Source organism: Mya arenaria, chromosome 11 (assembly GCF_026914265.1).
Source record: "Mya arenaria isolate MELC-2E11 chromosome 11, ASM2691426v1".
Lineage (NCBI taxonomy): Eukaryota > Metazoa > Mollusca > Bivalvia > Myida > Myidae > Mya > Mya arenaria.
Window position 1 is genome coordinate 31,164,924 of NC_069132.1, and position 20,681 is coordinate 31,185,604.

At 37.5% G+C, this 20,681-nt stretch overlaps 1 protein-coding gene across 1 annotated transcript in view; it reads right to left on the minus strand.

Moving 5' to 3' along the window:
* LOC128207398 (vam6/Vps39-like protein) overlaps positions 1 to 18,353 on the minus strand; it is a 28,954-nt gene extending 10,601 nt beyond the window's left edge. Inside the window, exons 1-14 of the mRNA XM_052910287.1 lie at positions 18,204 to 18,353; positions 15,745 to 15,816; positions 12,470 to 12,534; positions 11,819 to 11,861; positions 11,101 to 11,198; positions 10,064 to 10,141; positions 9,810 to 9,848; positions 9,103 to 9,195; positions 7,749 to 7,932; positions 5,752 to 5,872; positions 4,995 to 5,112; positions 2,556 to 2,685; positions 1,570 to 1,712; positions 811 to 948 (exon numbers count right to left, since the gene is read on the minus strand). Coding sequence (XP_052766247.1) covers positions 811 to 948; positions 1,570 to 1,712; positions 2,556 to 2,685; positions 4,995 to 5,112; positions 5,752 to 5,872; positions 7,749 to 7,932; positions 9,103 to 9,195; positions 9,810 to 9,848; positions 10,064 to 10,141; positions 11,101 to 11,198; positions 11,819 to 11,861; positions 12,470 to 12,534; positions 15,745 to 15,816; positions 18,204 to 18,279 — 1,398 coding nt within the window. The 5' untranslated portion in view covers positions 18,280 to 18,353. The remainder of the gene's footprint in view (positions 1 to 810; positions 949 to 1,569; positions 1,713 to 2,555; positions 2,686 to 4,994; positions 5,113 to 5,751; positions 5,873 to 7,748; positions 7,933 to 9,102; positions 9,196 to 9,809; positions 9,849 to 10,063; positions 10,142 to 11,100; positions 11,199 to 11,818; positions 11,862 to 12,469; positions 12,535 to 15,744; positions 15,817 to 18,203) is intronic.
* Positions 18,354 to 20,681: the final 2,328 nt, after the last annotated feature.

Here is a 20,681-nt window from a genome sequence, read left to right on the forward strand (position 1 = left end):
CTGCCTCAACAGGGGTGCCACTTGTTCTTCTCGGATCTGTGAATAGAGGGATATTATATTGGCGGTAATCATACAGTATGATGATCTCACTGTACTTGTGGCTTCTGACCAGAGCCCTCTCCGCCGCCTGCACGTGGACCATTTTGTCCGGCTGCCTCAACAGGGGTGCCACTTGTTCTTCTCGGATCTGTGAATAGAGGGATACTATATTGGCGGTGATCGTACAGTATGATGAACTCGCTGTACTTGTGGCTTCTGACCAGAGCCCTCTCCGCCGCCTGCACGTGGACCTTGTTGTCCGGCTGCCTCAACAGGGGTGCCACTTGTTCTTCTCGGATCTGTGAATAGAGGGATACTATATTGGCGGTAATCATACAGTATAATGAACTCACTGTACTTGTGGCTTCTGACCAGAGCCCTCTCCGCCGCCTGCACGTGGGCCATGTTGTCCGGCTGCCTCAACAGGGGTGCCACTTGTTCCTATCCGATATGCAGTTTCAGGGAGGACATTTAATACTCAGTGTATTCCTTATATACACAAGTGCCATTTTTAAGTAATACACAAACTTATCACTTCGAAACCCGTACCATCAGCATTGCATTGCAAGTCTTTTCTAACAAATGGGAACTGCACGGACAAACCCTGGCGAAAAGCATTGAACCAGATTCCGGACTAAATGCTATGGTATTTACATGGTGTCTTCAAACGGGCTTATCATGGATTTTGTTGCCATTTGTCCCAGTAGTTTCCAATGTTTTTATTACCATATTTCATCGTCTTGATCAACAATGTTTAAAAAAGTGAGTCACCTGAATGTATATTTTCAACAATGTCGTGTCAATAACTATTAACGCTTCTTCCTTCGTCTCCAGAGTCACGTTATCCTTGTGTGGCCATATTGGCGTGAAAAACACGTCCTCTCCTCCAGACACGATCGCCGCTCGCTTCTGAATATAAAAGGCAGGGTTCTATGTGCACATCAATAATGATGTTTGGAGAGTATAAATGCATCAGCTTAACATTAATAAAAACAACGATGCAGTGCAACTATTGCAGCTTTATACGAACAAAATGAATCACGATTGAAAATACCGTGCTGGGTTGAAATTCGACATACGAGAAATCCAAATAATCTTGTAGATACCGAGCAAGGTTCGACACTCTGTACGTTTTGGGTGAACAGATCATGGACATATTTACCACCCGCCTTGACCATTAAAGCTGCACTCTCACAGATTGAACGTTTTGACCTTTTTTATTTTTTGTCTTGGAACGAGCCATCTTTTGCAAAAAGACATGGAAACCAGTTATATAAGACTGCTGACAAAAAATTAGATCGCAATTTTTTTTATTCAAGTTCCAAAATTGACGTTTTATGCATTTTTCTTAAACCGTTAGCCATAAAACATTAATTTTCAAACGGAAATATGAAAATCTGCGATCTGATCTTTTGTCAGCCGTCTTTTATCATTGGTTTGCAGATATTAACGCAAAAATTTGCTCTTTCCAAGACAAAAAAAAACGGTGTAAAAACGGTAAATCTGTGAGAGTGCGGCTTTAAGGTATACCTCAGTAAGGTAATCATCCATTGCCTCAAATGCAAGTCGAAGGTCAGATTCATGAAGCGTTGGGATTTTTTCTGGGTACTGTATCCGGTTGCGCCAGCTCGACGGAAGAAGGCTTGAGACCATACCAATCACGTGATGAATGTCTGCAACAACGAGAGAATACTAACATTCAAATCACAATTATATATTCTACTTAATACCATCACGGATGCGACTCAATTCCATTAGGAAATTGATGATATTTTACAAGCGTAGAGCAATTTGTGCAGATCGACCATTATCCAACAAGTTTAGTAATGATTGGTATGCGTTTGCAAAAGTAAGAGAGCCAACAACGGGCCTCAGTCATGTATTTGTGCAAACAGAAGGGCGATAAATCTGAATTCTGAGATTTCCACGCTAGTTATTTAACATGTTCAAGGTATTTAAACCATTAACATGTGACCACTAAAGTTTTTGAACGGTGTGTATATATTTGCTAAAGTTAAAGGGCGTTCACTGTCAAATCGTTTTCGCTCATGGCAATAACTCCGAGGTGAAAGGATAATTTCCGGCTAGTTATCTAACTTGTCCTAAACATGTTGCCCGTAACCATAGTGACGAGGTGTAGAATTCATAACTGTGTGTGAGCGCCGCCCGTGTTCATATGATGGGTGTTAAGTCTGAGACATGCTTAACATATGTTTTTATAAAGGCCAATCCCACTGTACTACCAGTAGCCAAAAAACAACAACGGAGAATCTGTATAAAGGTGAACCTTTCCTCAATACAAGAACACATCTAAAATTTGTTCCTGTTTTAAGATCTGAAATCATTCATTGGAAATAGTTGGATTTTTAAAAAAAAAGGTAGCTTCACCATGTGAATTCCTATCCCGATTGCTCTTCCTGTCGTACTGTATTTAAGTCACAAGTTGTCCAACTATTATTGGAGAGGATACTTGGACATCTAATTTAAATATGTCAAAGAAAACAACACCTTCCTACCAGTGTCCAGTCTACTGAATATTTCCATGGACTCAACAAACTTGTTCTTGCAGAAAAAATAAACCCCTTGGTGAGCTCTGATGGAGTTAATCAGAGACTGATTGTGACCAGCAGCCTCGCTGCTTTGCATCTAAAACATAGAATATATGAATTATAACACATATTTGTGACTAACCTCGACCAAATGTAAGCCTGACTTTTACTCAATATATCTTAATCGAAGCGGAAAGAAGAAGTTGAATCATGAATTTGAACTGCAAATCAAACCTTTATCTACGAGTTTCATCCCAAGTTTGACACATTCAGTTTTATCATGATTTTTTAAAAAATCGTATCGCCATCCTACACTGATGCTCCCATCTTTGAGTTGAAGTAATAAAATGGTAACCTTGAATCCTTAACTAAAATGACCTCAAGCTGCATGGCCAGGTCGAAAAGAACGTCAAAAGATGACCAGTATTTGAATTGCAATGTCTACATGAACGTAGATACGATGGCCTGTATCTGATGGCGATGTCTACGTGAACGTAACTGAGATGGCCTGTATTTGAATGGGGATGAGATGGCCTGTATCTGATGGCGATGAGATGGCTTGTATCTGAATGGCGATGAGATGGCCTGTATCTGATGGCGATGTCTACGTGAACGTAACTGATATGGCCTGTATCTGAATGGCAATGTCGACGTGAACGTAACTGAGATGGCCTGTATCTGAATGGCGATGTCGACGTGAACGTAACTGAGATGGCCTGTATCTGAATGGCGACGTCTACGTGAATGTAACTGAGATGGCCTGTATCTGAATGGCGATGTCTACGTGAATGTAACTGAGATGGCCTGTATCTGAATGGCGACGTCTACGTGAATGTAACTGAGATGGCCTGTATCTGAATGGCGATGTCTACGTGAATGTAACTGAGATGGCCTGTATATGAATGGCGATGTCTACGCGAACGTAACTGAGATGGCCTGTATCTGAATGGCGACGTCTACGTGAATGTAACTGTGATGGCCTGTTTATGAATGGCGATGTCTACGTGAACGTAACTGATATGACCTGTATCTGAATGGCGATGAGATAGCCTGTATCTGAATGGCACTGAGATAGCCTGTATCTGAATGGCGATGAGATGACCTGTAACTGAATGGCGATGAGATGGCCTGTATCTGAATGGCGATGAGATAGCCTGTATCTGAATGGCGATGAGATGGCCTGTATCTGAATGGCGATGAGATAGCCTGTATCTGAATGGCGATGAGATGGCCTGTATCTGAATGGCGATGAGATGGCCTGTATCTGAATGGCGATGAGATGACCTGTATCTGAATGGCAATGAGATGGCCTGTATCTGAATGGCAATGAGATGGCCTGTATCTGAATGGCGATGAGATGACCTGTAACTGAATGGCGATGAGATGACCTGTAACTGAATGGCGATGAGATGACCTGTAACTGAATGGCGATGAGATGGCCTGTAACTGAATGGCGATGAGATGGCCTGTATCTGAATGGCGATGAGATGGCCTGTATCTGAATGGCGATGAGATGGCCTGTATCTGAATGGCGATGTCTACGTGAACGTAACTGAGATGTCCTGTACCTGAATGGCGATGTCTAGGTGAACGTAACTGAGATAGCCTGTATATGAATGGCGATGTCTACGTGAATGTAACTGAGATGTCCTGTATATGAATGGCAATGTCTACTTGAACGTAACTGAGATGTCCTGTATATGAATGGCAATGTCTACGTGAATGTAACTGAGATGTCCTGTATATGAATGGCAATGTCTACGTGAACGTAACTGAGATGTCCTGTATATGAATGGCAATGTCTACGTGAACGTAACTGAGATGGCCTGTATATGAATGGCGATGTCTAGGTGAACGTAACTGAGATGACCTGTATATGAATGGCGATGTCTACGTGAATGTAACTGAGATGGCCTGTATATGAATGGCGATGTGTACGTGAATGTAACTGAGATGGCCTGTATATGAATGGCGATGTCAACGTGAATGTAACTGAGATGACCTGTATATGAATGGCGATGTCTACGTGAATGTAACTGAGATGGCCTGTATATGAATGGCGATGTCTACGTGAACGTAACTGAGATGGCCTGTATCTGAATGGCGATGTCTAGGTGAACGTAACTGAGATGGCCTGTATCTGAATGACGACGTCTACGTGAATGTAACTGAGAAGGCCTGTATATGAATGGCGACGTCTACGTGAATGTAACTGAGATGGCCTGTATATGAATGGCGACGTCTACGTGAACGGAACTAAGACGGCCTCTATATGAATGACAATGTGTACGTCAACGAAACTTAGAGGGCCTGAATCTGAATGGTAAGGTCGAAGTAAACATAACTAAGTAACAATGTTGACCTGTATTTGAACTACAATATCGAAGTGTATTTATCTAATATGACCTGTATCTGAATGGCAAGGTCGAAGCAGTAATGCTGGGAAAGGTATTTGACGCGGTCTTCCACGGGTCGAGGAGTCAACATGTAAACGCTTGTCTCTGTCTGAACGTATATCACCTCCCTGAAATGGATACTCAATGACTAGTGCAAACGGATAATGCAAATGTTCCCACTCTGGCCACTGTGTTATTGGTTATTGGTACAAAATAAAAACGAAAAACGGTAACACAAATTACAATGGAACACACTGGACGGCACAAACAATGGTACAGTCGAATTGCGGACGTTCGAACAGGCGGTCGTTCGAAAACCGGCGGTCAGTCGAGGTCAAAGCTTTGTTCCCAATGGTACAGTCGAATTGCGGACGTTCGAACAGGCGGTCGTTCGAAAACCGGCGGTCAGTCGAGGTCAAAGCTTTGTTCCGACCACAATTCCTTCTATTTTCAAAAAAAATAAATAAATAAAAATAAACATAACGTACACGCCGCGTTATTTGAAAGCATAAGATGTATTTAAAACTGAAAAATTCAATTGAAGTTAGTACATGTACCGTATGTAAAAAATGTTTTTCCGTACATACAATTTGTTTAATTCGATAAGTCATAAATTAAATGTGTATTTCTTTGGTAATTTTCAATTTTGTGATTAAAACAAAACGAAAGAATACTCAATAAACCTGTCGAACTTTAAACTGGTCAAACATTAAACAAAACCTATACAATGGTGAATTATATGATATGAAAAAAGTGTATGTTTGTACCTTCCTTTGCAGACATTTTTGGCGAGTTTCATATATATCTGTTGTATAGAGATGCTTGGCTGTGCTGACTTTATCTCCAAATGCTTTGGCATAACTGCAATCACATACGGGGAGTCGTAGACTGCGAAAATAAACACCACTACATTAAAATATGTACATGCAATCACCATCATACACCAGCATCATGTTACTGTAGATTAAAAGCAAACGCAACTGATAGGTAAACGTTTAACAGCCTCCAGTGTCCTACCGCTGATATAATTAGCTCTAGAAGATTAGATACATGCCATTACATATATGCGGAAGAACATGTTGAAGTCGAATGGTTTTCAGGCGCCTTGCTGCCTATACGCGAGTACGCGGCCACATGAAACCACATGATTCTGACAAAAACATCAGACAAAGTTGCAGTTTGCGTACTTGACTACATGATCCTAAAACTGTCCATTTTCAAGTACACTAAATAAAGCACCTCAGAACGCCCAGAATGCACCAGATTGCGCCATGGTTTTCAAAATTTTCCTAGGGCGCATGCCCCCGGACCCCAAACAATTATGAATCCACATGAATAGAGGGCTAGCTACGCCCCTGGTTTTAATGACATCTACATGTTACTGAGAACACTAAAACGTCTCCACAAACTACTGATCGTCCTTATGGATGAAATCAGAGCTGTACGGTACGGGTGACCAACATTCACGCACCTAAATAAACACATTGTTCTTTTTACAACAAAGACATTTGAAAGATGATAAGACACTTCGACATTCGGATCTCCTCGACCATTTTTATCTTAAATAGACTAGGATATGTGCCGGTACTTCAGTAAAAGTAGTTCGTACAATTTTGAATTATATCATTTATTAAATGTAGTGTTTTAGTTTGTATTTGTTAATCTAAATTTAAATTGATTGTCAGTGAAGTGTATTATCGCCAACATAATTAAGATTTTTCAAAGAGTTAAGTCATTAAGTTTAACTGCCAAATAAAATTACTACGCAATCTACTTGCAGCGGACTTAAAGTGTACCGATTTCTGACTTGTAAACCGTCCATATACATGTACATCCGAGGTTGTTTTCGATAAAAATGGCCGAGGAGTTCCGAATGTACACGTCAAATGTAATATGATGCATAGTTGTTGGTCCTTTAATTCTTTGTCGATTGCCATATCAAATTCATACCATCTTCAATTTGGATAAGCGTTGCCATTAGATTGCAGACTTGTTTGATGTGTCCGTGAAATGCTATATCCATATCACGTGTTGGATAACCGAACGACTATCATAATCGATAATCGAATCGTTATAGACAACCATAATCGATCATCGAATAAAAAATAACCGAACATGAAAATACTTACTAAAAACTGGTATGCAAATAACATTTATGACAATTTCAGTATTTTCCTAAACATATGAATATCAGAATTGGCCAATTATATTGAAAGACTGTAGAAAAAATCATACATTGATTGACGATTAACAGTAAAAAAATAATTTCGATGAAATTCAATTATGGACTATTATAAACGATTATCCCGATATTGGGTGTCCATGGCCGATAAATCGATTATCACCGATATTGTGCGTAAATCGCCCATTATTCGATTATATTCGATGAAGGCCGAATATTCTATTATATTCTATTATCGCCGGAATTAGGCGTCCGTCGCCGTTTAGTCGATTATATTCTATTATCAGCGATATTGGGTGTCTATCGCCGATTACTCGATTATCACCGATATACGGTGTTTATCGCCGAGTATTCGATTATATGCGATAGATGCCGATTATTCGGTTGTATTCGAATTGCTTCGCCACTCGTGAAAATATGTTTTTCTATGACACTCGTGAAATAAAATACGATCTTACACTGAAATAAACAAACATCCTCTATATATTCGATGGACGCCGATTATTCGATTATATTCGATCATTGCGCCATCTAGAACAATAACACTGGACACATGGCTCTAAGAATAAGCAAACCACTTACACAGCAATCGTGGCCTTGTTGTCCACTGAATATACGCATCCCTGTCCGGTTTTCCTCGTCTGTTTACAAAGAGCGACTTCACGTCATAGCCAAGGAGGATGAGGTCCCCAGGTATTCGTAGCATAACTGGTTCTGTCTGCCCACTACCGAACTGGAACACCTCCTTCATTTTCCCGCTATCAGGCTTTAAAACAGCACATCAAATGAGTAAACCATTACTTAATGTCCCAACTTATTTTATGCCATACTGACCGCAATTCTAGCAAGGTGTTGTAATTTCATATAGCCTGACAAGTGTTTCGTTTTCACAATACATAATAAATTATGCGGAAGACCTTTCATTGCTCCTTTAAAAGTGATATAGTGGTCTGAAGGGTCTTCATTTTGGTTTTAATGGCCTCCCGTCAGGAATGATATGTATATACTAGTAATTCCAATTAAATTAGAAACTACAGTTAGGGACAACATTAACAGCTCAAAATTAAACTTTAATTTTCTCCTACCTCAGATACGTAGATCCATTAATTTAACCATGCTTGAAATTCTTATCTTGCCCACGGGCGAATATAAAATGCCCGTATGGAACTTCTTTTTATGGTCACCACATTGTAATTACCTCCCTTGTTGAAGACTGTCGTCTGTAGCGCATCATGGACACCTTGTCTTGTGGCAATATTTAGAACGCTAGTTAATTATTTCTCGCTTCAAATGTCACCAGAAAACAGTTTTCACACACCTTTCAAGAAATAATGCTTTACTCTTCTTAGAACTATTTAAAGACCGATCAGACCATTTACATACTCTGAATCACTGCGCGAATATCCATGACAACCACGAATTATCGCATATCCGTACGCAATTATTTTCACTAAGCACAAAAGAGTTCCAGCAAAAAAAAATATTTTTACTTAATTTTGTTTAACTGATGTGGGAGAAAAAGCATCTACCATAGCCGCTCGTGTAAGATATGTTCATCCCGACCCTCGCGCAGGGTGTTTTGCGGAAACTTGGTAAACCTCGTTTCCGCAAAACACCCTACGCTCGGGTCGGAATATAAGTATCTTCCATGGCCGAGAGTGTAAGATAGGTTCATTCCGACCCGCAAGAGTTCACGAGGCATCAAACACATATTTTAGAATCATAAATACTATAATTACATATGAAGCAAAAATTCAAATGAAGCCAGAGTATTTATTCCTGTAACCAACACCGGATTCATATGAGCAACATACTTGTATATTGTTTGATGCGCATATTTGGTCCATTTGAAAATGTGCTATATACGTTATAAGCTGAGCACAATACAGAATAAGATTGTATTAAGAAAAAATAGCAGGGATGAAGTAATACTGACCTTGACAATGATGTATTCGTCCTTGAACCCTATGACAATATTGTCTCCACACCACATGGCAGCTTTGGCGGGCCTGCTAAGCTTCAAGTCGACCTGAAATGAACATAGGCAATCCTATCAAAACTTCACGACACGAAACACATCATTTACCAAACCCAATCATGTGTGTTTAGTTTCTGGAACCACAACCAAATTTCCGTCCGAAGTGCTTATAGAGAATGTAATAATAATTTACTTTACTGTTAGATTGAATAATAGTACAATAATGCATCTATTTAAATTAGATACATAACAGCGTGTTGTTTTATTACTTTGTTTGTTACTTTGTATTGTTTTATGTTAACTCATATCCTCAATTTTGTGCCTTGAGAACAATAAAACTTGAAAATTGAAACGTAATAGAACCCATTGGTATCTTCGAAAGGGCTAGGGTATCGCACCCGGATCTCATTTTTTCTCCGTTTGTTTCTATCAAGATAACAGGGAACGGCAGTCACTTCCATCAGATGCCAAAAAAATAACATCGTGATGTCGTCACGGCGGGGTCAACCCATTATCCGAGCACACATACAGAAACTATAAGAAACACTTAAGGCTTCCATTGTTTTGATAAGACAACAAAAGCATTGTCTTTCTTGGGATAGTGTAAAATTGAAATGGTGAAAAAACTAGTTTTACTCGTATTTACAATACGAGTGGGTACTTACGTGTTTTTCAACATACTCCTTGCCATTCCATTCAAAAACCTAGAAATATATATAAACATTTTATAGAGCAAAAACTACTCACGTCGGCGTCACATTTGACGTTGCTTTACGTTGTTCTGAACATCACCAACAAAGAAAGCAATAAAAGAAGTTGTGCACGTAATTATAAGAAACATTTAAAAACGGGCAAAGTTACTTCTTTGTTTAAGTCCTGAAGATTTGTCGTTTCTACATTCAGTATTTGGAATACCTACCTTAAGGATTTTGCCAATGACAAGACAGAGTTGAACCTCAATTTCGAGCTGAATTTTTTTCAGTACATCTACTTGTTCCTGGAAGAAATTATGTCACTTGGAATTAATTATTAATGGAATTGTAGTATGAAAACTTTGGCATACAATTAACAAAACAACAACAACAAAAACATAATTCATTTAATAAATACCCATGTCCGGTTATGTTCAATATTAACTTGAGGTTAGAAAGCACCAAAATGATAGGGTGTGAAACAATATACATGTACTTGTATGTGTTGCTATCCGTACGGAAATAAATGCTGTAGATTACTATCCTCGTGCGTGTACACAGATGTTGGTGACGTAGCACACAGAACGTAGTGCGAAACTACACGTTATCGTACAAGCAGCGTTTCTCAACCTCTCTTAAAGTGGCTTAACGCAACATGTAGTTCCCATCTTAAGCTGTTAATGCTTGTTTCTTTGACAGCTCTTTTATTAACGTGTCTTTTTGTTGAAAATGTCAGTTAACACCAACTATTAATGTAATATATCAGTAGAATTCATCCTTTAATTATACTTACTAAGACAATGTACATTTACATTTATCAAAACACCATGGAAACCAAAGGGACATGTTGTATTTGCAGAAGTAATACACTAGGAAGTCATTAAAAAGGTTTTAAAATGTTCTGTATTTCCTATCTCGACTTCTTATTACATTGTATTATCCAGTATCCAGGGTCACGCATACGCCAATGAAATCGCCGGACATAATCACATTTAGAACAGCTCTGACAACAAACAATCCATTAAGCAGATTACAGCCGTCAACGTTCGATTTAGTCATTAATCAGTTTTATTAAGTTAGTTCAAACTTAAAGCGTTAAAATGCTTGCGCATGCGTTCTGGCTTGAATATAGGCATTCGATAGGCATATCGCTCTGAACACTGGGAAAGTTAGAAATTATTCTGGCATCTAGCCTTTCGACTTATTTGTTAAGAAACTAATTATAAGAATTTTATCTTATTGCATTTACCAACAAATCGCTTACTTTGACTAAAACGTCGAAGAATGTAAGTCCCTCTGTATCTGGTATGTCCAGTATATGTTCGTAGTTGTCGCCAAAGTCGTGCACGTGCAAGCCATCGCCTGTAGACATGAAGGAGTAATGGCTTAATGAATATATTCAGTTGCTAAAATATATAGTTTGTTTGCACAATACGATACATTTTTCGTTCATACGTCAAAAAAGAATTTAAACCAATTAAAATTTAATCGATATACGAAGATCCCAAGCAACATCCTCACTCTGAAACTTATGCAGGTAACGTGTAAACCCATATGGTGCAAACAATGGTTATTATTTCTGCAAGATTCAAGGTGAGGAATAACGTGACTTCAACGGGGTTCTCACAAGGGTCACCACGGGTCGTAACCGATGTAAACAAACACGAAAGTGACGTTAATTGCTAAAAAAATGAGAGAAAAGAATTGGAAATGTTTCTTAGCCTATAAAAGACTACATGTATGTTATTTTCTGCTTCTACACGTGTGACATATTTTAGATTCGCTTGAGCTTAGTAGCCTCATTTTTAAAATTAAAGGCATAAGGATAAAGGCTAACTAAACAGGCACAAAACGAGAGAGATGCAGCCTTATGCATTACATGAATAGTTTTGACACGGTCATCCTTTCCTCTAAGAACGAGCATCAAAATCAGCAGTACCAAATACAGATATAAAGCGAATCATTCCGAGCTTCGATCTTACCGTAATCCATGAGAACCTGGTTGATTTCTGGGACAATTTTCATCTGAAAACATTCAATGATACAGTTAGCTATTATATGAACTAGTTATTGTATTTACCACGTATTCGATCTAACACCGGCGATTTATTTGATTCGCGAAGTAAATCTAAATACTTACTTAAAAGTGGCTGCGACTGCCACGCGCATGCGCGAACGTCTAAATAACTTATTAAACCCGAATATTGACTTAACGGAAATTTGGCGCTTATTTTCGACAGAGCCTTTCTAAATTATTAAACTTTAAGGTGAATCCTACCGGTCATCCTATTTGCGGAGGCATGGGCGTAAACACTAAATTAAGAGAGAACATATTCGATATTAATGCAATTTTGTTCACCCAATATGGCTTATTGTGAACATTTCAAGCATCAATATATATATGATTTCATTTGTCAGATACAGTCGAAACTCGATATGTAAAACTCTTTTATCTCGATGTTCTGGTTATGACGAACTTTTTTTTCGAATGTGTTGAAAAAAGCTAAACACTTCTTTTATTTCGGTGTTATCGTATGTTCGGTATCTCGAAATATTTCCCGATGTAAACATTTACGATGTGACAATATCATATTTTGTTAAAAAAGGAAAATGTATTAAGGGACTAGCCTCACCTCTCGCACGACAGTGTTGAAAACATTGTGAGTGACACATTTGTGACCTACTCTGTCCCGGTTTTCTGAAAAATAAATAAAAAGTAAAGCTAAAACACTTGAAATATTGTCAAACATCGTGTTTAAAGGGACTAGACACCATATGATACAATTGCAATAAAAAAGGAAAATTGTCAAAAACTTACATAAAATTGACATGGTTGTGTTCAATGCATTGAATCTTACTAACTGGTGTATCACATCACTTACGACACATGCATCTTTCGCAGTCTTTGTGCATTTTTCAAGTTCGAAAGTTTAAAAATAGCGTCTGTATATTCATTTGTACTCATAAACAGATATGATTTAAACCGGGACACCATTATGCCCTATTTTTGAAGGGGGAAACACAGATGAGACAGCAACATGATTGTGTATTATCGGCCTCATTCTAGCTCGCATTGACTATTCTAGGCTTGTTTCAAGGACATACTGTATTTTCTGATATTTGGACCATCTGGTGTCTAGTCCCTTTAAAGGCACACGGAACAACGCCTAAAATAAACAAAAAGGGAAACACGCACTGTCACAAGACAATCGACATAGATTACATGAATATTGATACATGTAGATAGAGCGGAACAAAACATAATAGTGCTGATATTCATAAAACATCTTAAGCTATGTGTTTACTTGAGCCATTTCCCTTCTATAAGTAACTCGTAATAACTTCATGACATCTAAAAATATTTTTATTTTTTATGTTTATGTAACACTTACGTTCAGGTTAAAACACTTGTACTTTTCTTTAAATATGACTATAAACATTTTTATAAAATCGACTTGAATGAATTACTTAAGAGGGTTATTTTAATCACCGGCCCAAAACATTTATTACCAGAAAGTCACAGACCCAAGTATTTAGACAGCATACAGATGACGACCAATACAATTATTCAAACATGTATACCATGACAAACCATTAGAGCTGTCGCAAGACAGCGCGCTCGAATATAAGCCGCCGCTTTGTCTTAGAAATGAATACAATAATGTTGCACTATATGTGCCTGTCAAAAGCGATACAAAACAGTAAAATAACAATGTAAACAAGAAACGCCACAATGCGACGAAACCAGATTTTCAATGATTGACAGAAGAACTTTAGCATTCGTTGTGAGATTCAGTTTGAACTGCCTTTGATTTTAGTAACAGTGACCTTTTAAAAATATAAAAATGTGCATGTCCAAAGTAATGAAAAAGTAAAAAAAGAAAAAATCAAGGGCCATAATTTGTATCGAGGATTAATATGGAGCTACATAACTGTGTGATGGCCACTGTGTAACGAATGAAGGCCATTGGAAGAACGGTATTTGAGATCTGAGTTGAAAGTCGCCCATAAACTGGAAACCAAACGTTTTAAGTCGATCAAGGGCCATAATTTGTATTAAGTATAATATGAAGTTATGTAACATGATTACGTGAGAGCCGAAAACAACTGTGTGGCGTATTAATTTAATTCAATTAAGGGTATAGAAGTAATAACTGAAAACCCCATTATGCCCTAAAACTAGAACCTGACACAATGGCACGATTGTTCAGAACTTTGTTTAAGTTAACAACGGAATTAACGACATTGTTGTTAACTTTTAAAGGTGAAATATTTGCTGATATGCTCGTATATTCAAATAAAACAAGTACAACTTAAACAGTTGTCTCACCTCTTGTTAGGAATACTGCAGCAGATCATAAGTGTATCTGTGAAACTTACAGAGCAATATTGATTTGAAAGTTAACAACGATGATGTTAATAACGTTGTTAACTTTAACAAAGTTCTGAACAATCGGCCCAATGGGTCCTAAGTCAACCAGGGGCCATGCTATTTGACAGAATAAAGCTCCATAACTAAACAATAGCAATATATGGAAGTGATGTTGCCATGTTGTTGCGATCAGCTTACCTGAGAGATCGAAAAAGGTCACAGCTTGTAAAAATATGTCATTTTGATGCGATTATCTGACTTGAGGGATCGAAAAAAATCTCGTCATGTAAAGGTATGCCATAATGCAAGATTCGCTTGCGATCGACAATCGAAACTGGTCTCATCATGTGAATGTATGCCATAAAATGATGAGATTATTTTACCTGAGGGGTTGAAACTAGTCTCGTCATGTAAAAGTAAGCCATAATGTATAGATCAGCTTACTTGTGGGATCGAAACTGATCTCACCATGTAAAAGTAAGCCACAATGTATAGATCAGCTTACTTGTGGGATCGAAACTGATCTCACCAAAAGTAAGCCATAATGTATAGTTAGCTTACTTGAGGGATCGAAACTGGTCTCACCATGTAAAAGTAAGCCATAATGTATAGACTAGCTTACTTGAGTGATCGAAACTGGTCTCACCATGTAAAAGTAAGCCATAATGTATAGACTAGCTTACTTGAGTGATCGAAACTGGTCTCACCATGTAAAAGTAAGCCATAATATATAGATTAGCTTACTTGAGTGATCGAAACTGGTCTCACCATGTAAAAGTAAGCCATAATGTATAGATTAGCTTACTTGAGTGATCGAAACTGGTCTCACCATGTAAAAGTAAGCCATAATGTATAGACTAGCTTACTTGAGTGATCGAAACTGGTCTCACCATGTAAAAGTAAGCCATAATATATAGATTAGCTTACTTGAGTGATCGAAACTGGTCTCACCATGTAAAAGTAAGCCATAATGTATAGATTAGCTTACTTGAGTGATCGAAACTGGTCTCACCATGTAAAAGTAAGCCATAATGTATAGACTAGCTTACTTGAGTGATCGAAACTGGTCTCACCATGTAAAAGTAAGCCATAATGTATAGACTAGCTTACTTGAGTGATCGAAACTGGTCTCGCCATGTAAAAGTAAGCCATAATATATAGATTAGCTTACTTGAGTGATCGAAACTGGTCTCACCATGTAAAAGTAAGCCATAATGTATAGATTAGCTTACTTGAGTGATCGAAACTGGTCTCACCATGTAAAAGTAAGCCATAATGTATAGATTAGCTTACTTGAGGGATCGAAACTGGTCTCACCATGTAAAAGTAAGCCATAATGTATAGATTAGCTTACTTGAGGGATCGAAACTGGTCTCACCATGTAAAAGTAAGCCATAATGTATAGACTAGCTTACTTGAGTGGTCGAAACTGGTCTCACCTTGTAGAAGTAAGCCATAATGTATAGTTAGCTTACTTGAGGGGTCGAAACTGGTCTCACCATGTAAAAGTAAGACATAATGTATATATTTGCTTACTTGAGGCATCGAAACTGGTCTCAGCTTTATACTCTCTAAGTTCGGTGTCAACAACCGCCAACAAAATGTCGCCTGAAATTAAAAACTTTTCATCTAACAACAACTTAATCAAAGTTCGCTTGTACATAAAACATTTGTGTGTTTTCTTGTATAGTTTTCAGTTATAAATTACTTTTAAAACGCCACACCATAATATAACGAAGTTATGACTACTAGAGCAGATTAACGTAAGCCTTCAAAGATGTGTTATATAACTATTAAAATCGAGTTTATTTCTATTTTTATATTAATTTACCATAAATCGTCACGTTAATGCAAGAACTCAATAATTGCTTCTGTTTCTAAATGCAGTTATCGGGTTATTGCACTAGGGTGCATTACATTTTTGAATAACACCATAATAACGCTTCTATTATGGTAAAATATATCAAAAAGAGGAAATAAAACAAATTGACACCACGTCGATTACGATAAGGCCACGCCTACAGTGTCACGTGACCGCTTAGTAAGTCCTTCCGACATGAACACAGAAGCAGACGATATTTGTACAGAAGTTATACTTGACACTCAGATAAAAAAAATGCATGGAACATGGTCAAACATAGCAATGAAAGCAAGTATAACATTAAATTAGTTAATTATTATTACTAATTGAATTAATGTTTGATTCAGGTAGATATAATTTAATGGCTTTAATTTAAATAAATTACAATAATCAATTTCTAAATAGCATCTGAATTTTGTTACAACAGAAAGGCAGTCTCTATTGTAAAACTCAAATGTAGAGAAACAAAACATGTGTTAATTTCCTTGACGAAATTCAACAATAAACGACTTTTGTTTAGATCAAATGTATTTTGCTGTTGATCTTCCTTCCCCCATTTAAGTCAACATAGATACAAGTTTAGTGAATTATCATTATTGATATAACTACCGTAATGTTTCTCTCAATGAAATAATATCCGTGTTGAATGAAATGCAAAACTGTTCTAACAAGCAACATACATGTAGGAGTTAAAATGATCATATAGTCATTATAAATGCACAGGTTTATACATTAATTTGCGTCATTTACGAAGATGATTTTGTTTTATAAATACAGTACGTATACACTTCAATTTTTGTGACCTTAAGCTTTATGATATAAGATCATTTATCTACATTACATAAAAAAGGCAACTCAAATCAACTGAATTGTCTGTTTCACTAACAGTATGTCCAAACAAAGTTAAAAGCAAATGTATATGCTTCGGATTTAAAACTTTACGCACAAGAAGGAGAAAATAATCAAAATCAAAATAAATCGCAAGATATCGTTTATATTATGCATTAATACTCATATTGAATGATATTCCTTGTTTTAAGACTAACGGAAAAGATACAATTTGGATGGTTGAAATGGTCTACTGAAAGGTCACGTTGTTATCAAACAAATGCCATAAACATGCATCATTTGAGCGGCAATAAGGGAAAATGCCAGTATTATGGATTTCCTTTCTTGTTTTTTACCATCTCTCAGTTATAAGAAACATATTTTGTATTAAATATTTAGAAAACAGAGTGATTACACTACTGTTGATAAGTGCAGATCATCGGAGGATTTGAAGGTTACACACCACCATTGTTATTCCCTATATAATTCAATGCAAAATTATAATTTTTAGACAACATTTAAAGGCATTTCCAGCAAATGCAGGCTATGATAACCACATATATTCTTAAAGAACAAGCTTTAAATTACCTTTTAAGCCAATAAAAGGGTGGGGGTTCAAGTTATTCCTAAGAAAAATCACTCCACTTGAAAAACAAACTCTAAAAATTGCACCGTCCGCCATGACAGTTCTTCCAAAATGACATTTAAACTATAGGGCAGCGGTTTATGCTTTAATCTCAACTCTAAATGATAAATCAAGCAAGAATAGATACTTAAGGTATAAAAGTTTCAGGAATAATGATATTTTTGATTTACAGTATATTGAGCATGTGAAAACATGTCTATCAATCATAAGATTTTTTTTTTCTATTGAGAATTTTCGTAATGGTGACGTCATTCCTTGAAGAATGGGCTATGGCGGATAGCAACGGGCAACTGATAAGCCCAGCCTAATCTGGACGCTGATTGGTTAGTCGGGTATCGTCCGGCCAGTTTCACTGACAGGCCGCGTCATGTTAATTGTTACTACGATTATATAGCATTTTCATTTTTGTGTTTCTTCAATAGCATAATGTTTATATAAAAATGCTCTCAGTGAACACTTTAAAGCATATCAAAACTTAACATTTTGTAACTTTAAAATGAAACTTTACCAGTAACAACTTTTTGTGGTACAGATGGGTGGATTACCTAAAGGCAAATGTACCATTTACCTTGCATACTTTAAGTAATCCACTTAAGTTTCTTCTGTTTAACAAATATATCAAATTTAAAAAACATGAACGTGGATGTATGAAAAGCCTACCATGCGCGGCTATACAGGACGCTGCAATTCCAAGAGTTTTAAAACTTATAATCTTTTCCACGTAATATGCATCCATTTTAAACCGAAGTTTCTAGTCGTTCTAGTTACAAGAACATATCAATAATTATCGATGAAAGCGATCAGTGTATGTAAGAGGCCATATCCTGACAAATGTATCATGATATGTACAAGTGTTATTATTATAGTAAGAAGTAGCATCTTTATGAAGTACTTTTGAGTGTTTAATTAATTACTTCTCCCAATCGATTAAATGTACTAGGAAACACAGTTTTGGCTTGTATCTGCGTGTTGATAAATTAAGACATAAGATAAATTTCTTGGTTGTACTCTTAAGTAACCGGTAACCAAACGACACTTTACCTAATAGTGGTTCTAGAACCTTATGTGATAAACTGTACCCATGTCTTATTGAATGGAACACCTCTCATACAGTATATTTTGTATTATATTGTTATATATGCACTTACTTCCTGTGTTATGCTTCTTTAGCTCGCTTTTTCGTAGAAAAAAGATAATTGATTTTTAAACAATACAGATTTGGATAAAACTCATCATGAATGTTAAACATCAATTTAGCACAATATTAATTATGGTATCCATAGCACAAATACAGGGAGAAATGATTTTTGTGGCATCGTGTTCTACAACATGTGCCTGAATCCTGAAATAAAATCCACACAAAAATGTATAGCGCGAAACTTAAACACATGATTGCAGGATCTGCCATGGTACCACTGGAACTCATGACCACAGGAACACATGACCACAGGACCACGGGGCCACGGGACCACTGGAAAACATGGCCAAAGGACCACGGGAACAAGGGACCACTGGAACACATGACCACAGGACCACGGGACCACTGGAACACATGACCACAGGACCACGGGACCACTGGAACACATGGCCAAAGGACCACGGGGACAAGGGACCACTGGAACACATGACCACAGGACCACGGGACCACTGGAACACATGACCACAGGACCACGGGACCACTGGAACACATGACCAGGGGACCACGGGACCACTGGAAAACATGGCCAAAGGACCACGGGGACAAGGGACCATGGTACCACTGGAACACATGACCACAGGACCACGGGGCCACGGGACCTCTGGAACACATGGCCAAAGGACCACGGGGACAAGGGACTATGGTACCACCGGAACACATGACCACAGGACCATGGTGCCACTGGAACACATGACAACATGGCCACGGGACCATTGGAACACTGGAACACATGACCACAGGACCACGGGACCACTGGAACACATGACCGCAGGACCACTGGACCACGGAACCACGAAAGAAAGTCATTGACCATGAGCGTGTACATTTATTTACTTATCGCCTAAACAAACAGGCCCCGAGCAACTCATGAATCTGTGTTCTCTTTACTCAACTTGGACACCATGTATATGGCCAAATAAAAATGATTTAATTATTGGTCTTAAGTGCATGGTACTTAACTGATTTATGTAACTTATGTTTATTATTGTAGAAAAAATACACAGACGAGCTTAACAAAAATAAATAACACTTGAAGCCGGGTTTGATGGTACCTGGGGACCATTTGTCCTAAACCGCATTGGAAAATCAAAAGTGGACACTTGGATACACAACCCACATCTAAAAAACCTACTACTTCTCATAAGACGAACTCATAAAAACTACTACTCATAAGACGACCTCATTAAAACTACTACTCATAAGACGAACTCATGAAAACTACTACCCATAAGACGAACTCATACAAACTCCTACTCATAAAACGAACTCATACAAACTCCTACTCATAAGACGAACTCATACAAACTCCTACTCATAAAAAGAACTCATACAAACTCCTACTCATAAAAAGAACTCATACAATCTCCTACTCATAAAAAGAACTCATACAAACTCCTACTCATAAAAAGAACTCATACAAACTCCTACTCATAAAAAGAACTCATACAAACTCCTACTCATAAAAAGAACTCATACAATCTCCTACTCATACGACTTACTTAAGCAAACTACTACACATATACGAGCTCATACATGCTATTACTCAGACTAACTCGTGCAAACAAATACTCAAAAGACTAACCTATGCAAACAAATACGAGGTATGTTCGGAAAGTTCCCGGATTGAACGCATTCCTTTTGAAAGGCTCATTGTATTATAATGAAATTAAGTACGGATTTACTACATCTTTTATTCCATTTCACTCTAAAATTTCGATTCCATACATATAACAGTAAAAACGTTACAATAAATTTAAAACATGTACCAAAGATATGGCGGAGCAACCCGACGTTAAAATTTATAACGTCAACGTCAATTCAGTTTACTCTTTCTCGAAATAGCAGCCATGTGCTTGCACGCAACGTTCATGTCTCCTGACCCATGATGTGTAAACAGTTTGAAACCATTGTTTATCAAATTAAGACATAATTGTCTGCAC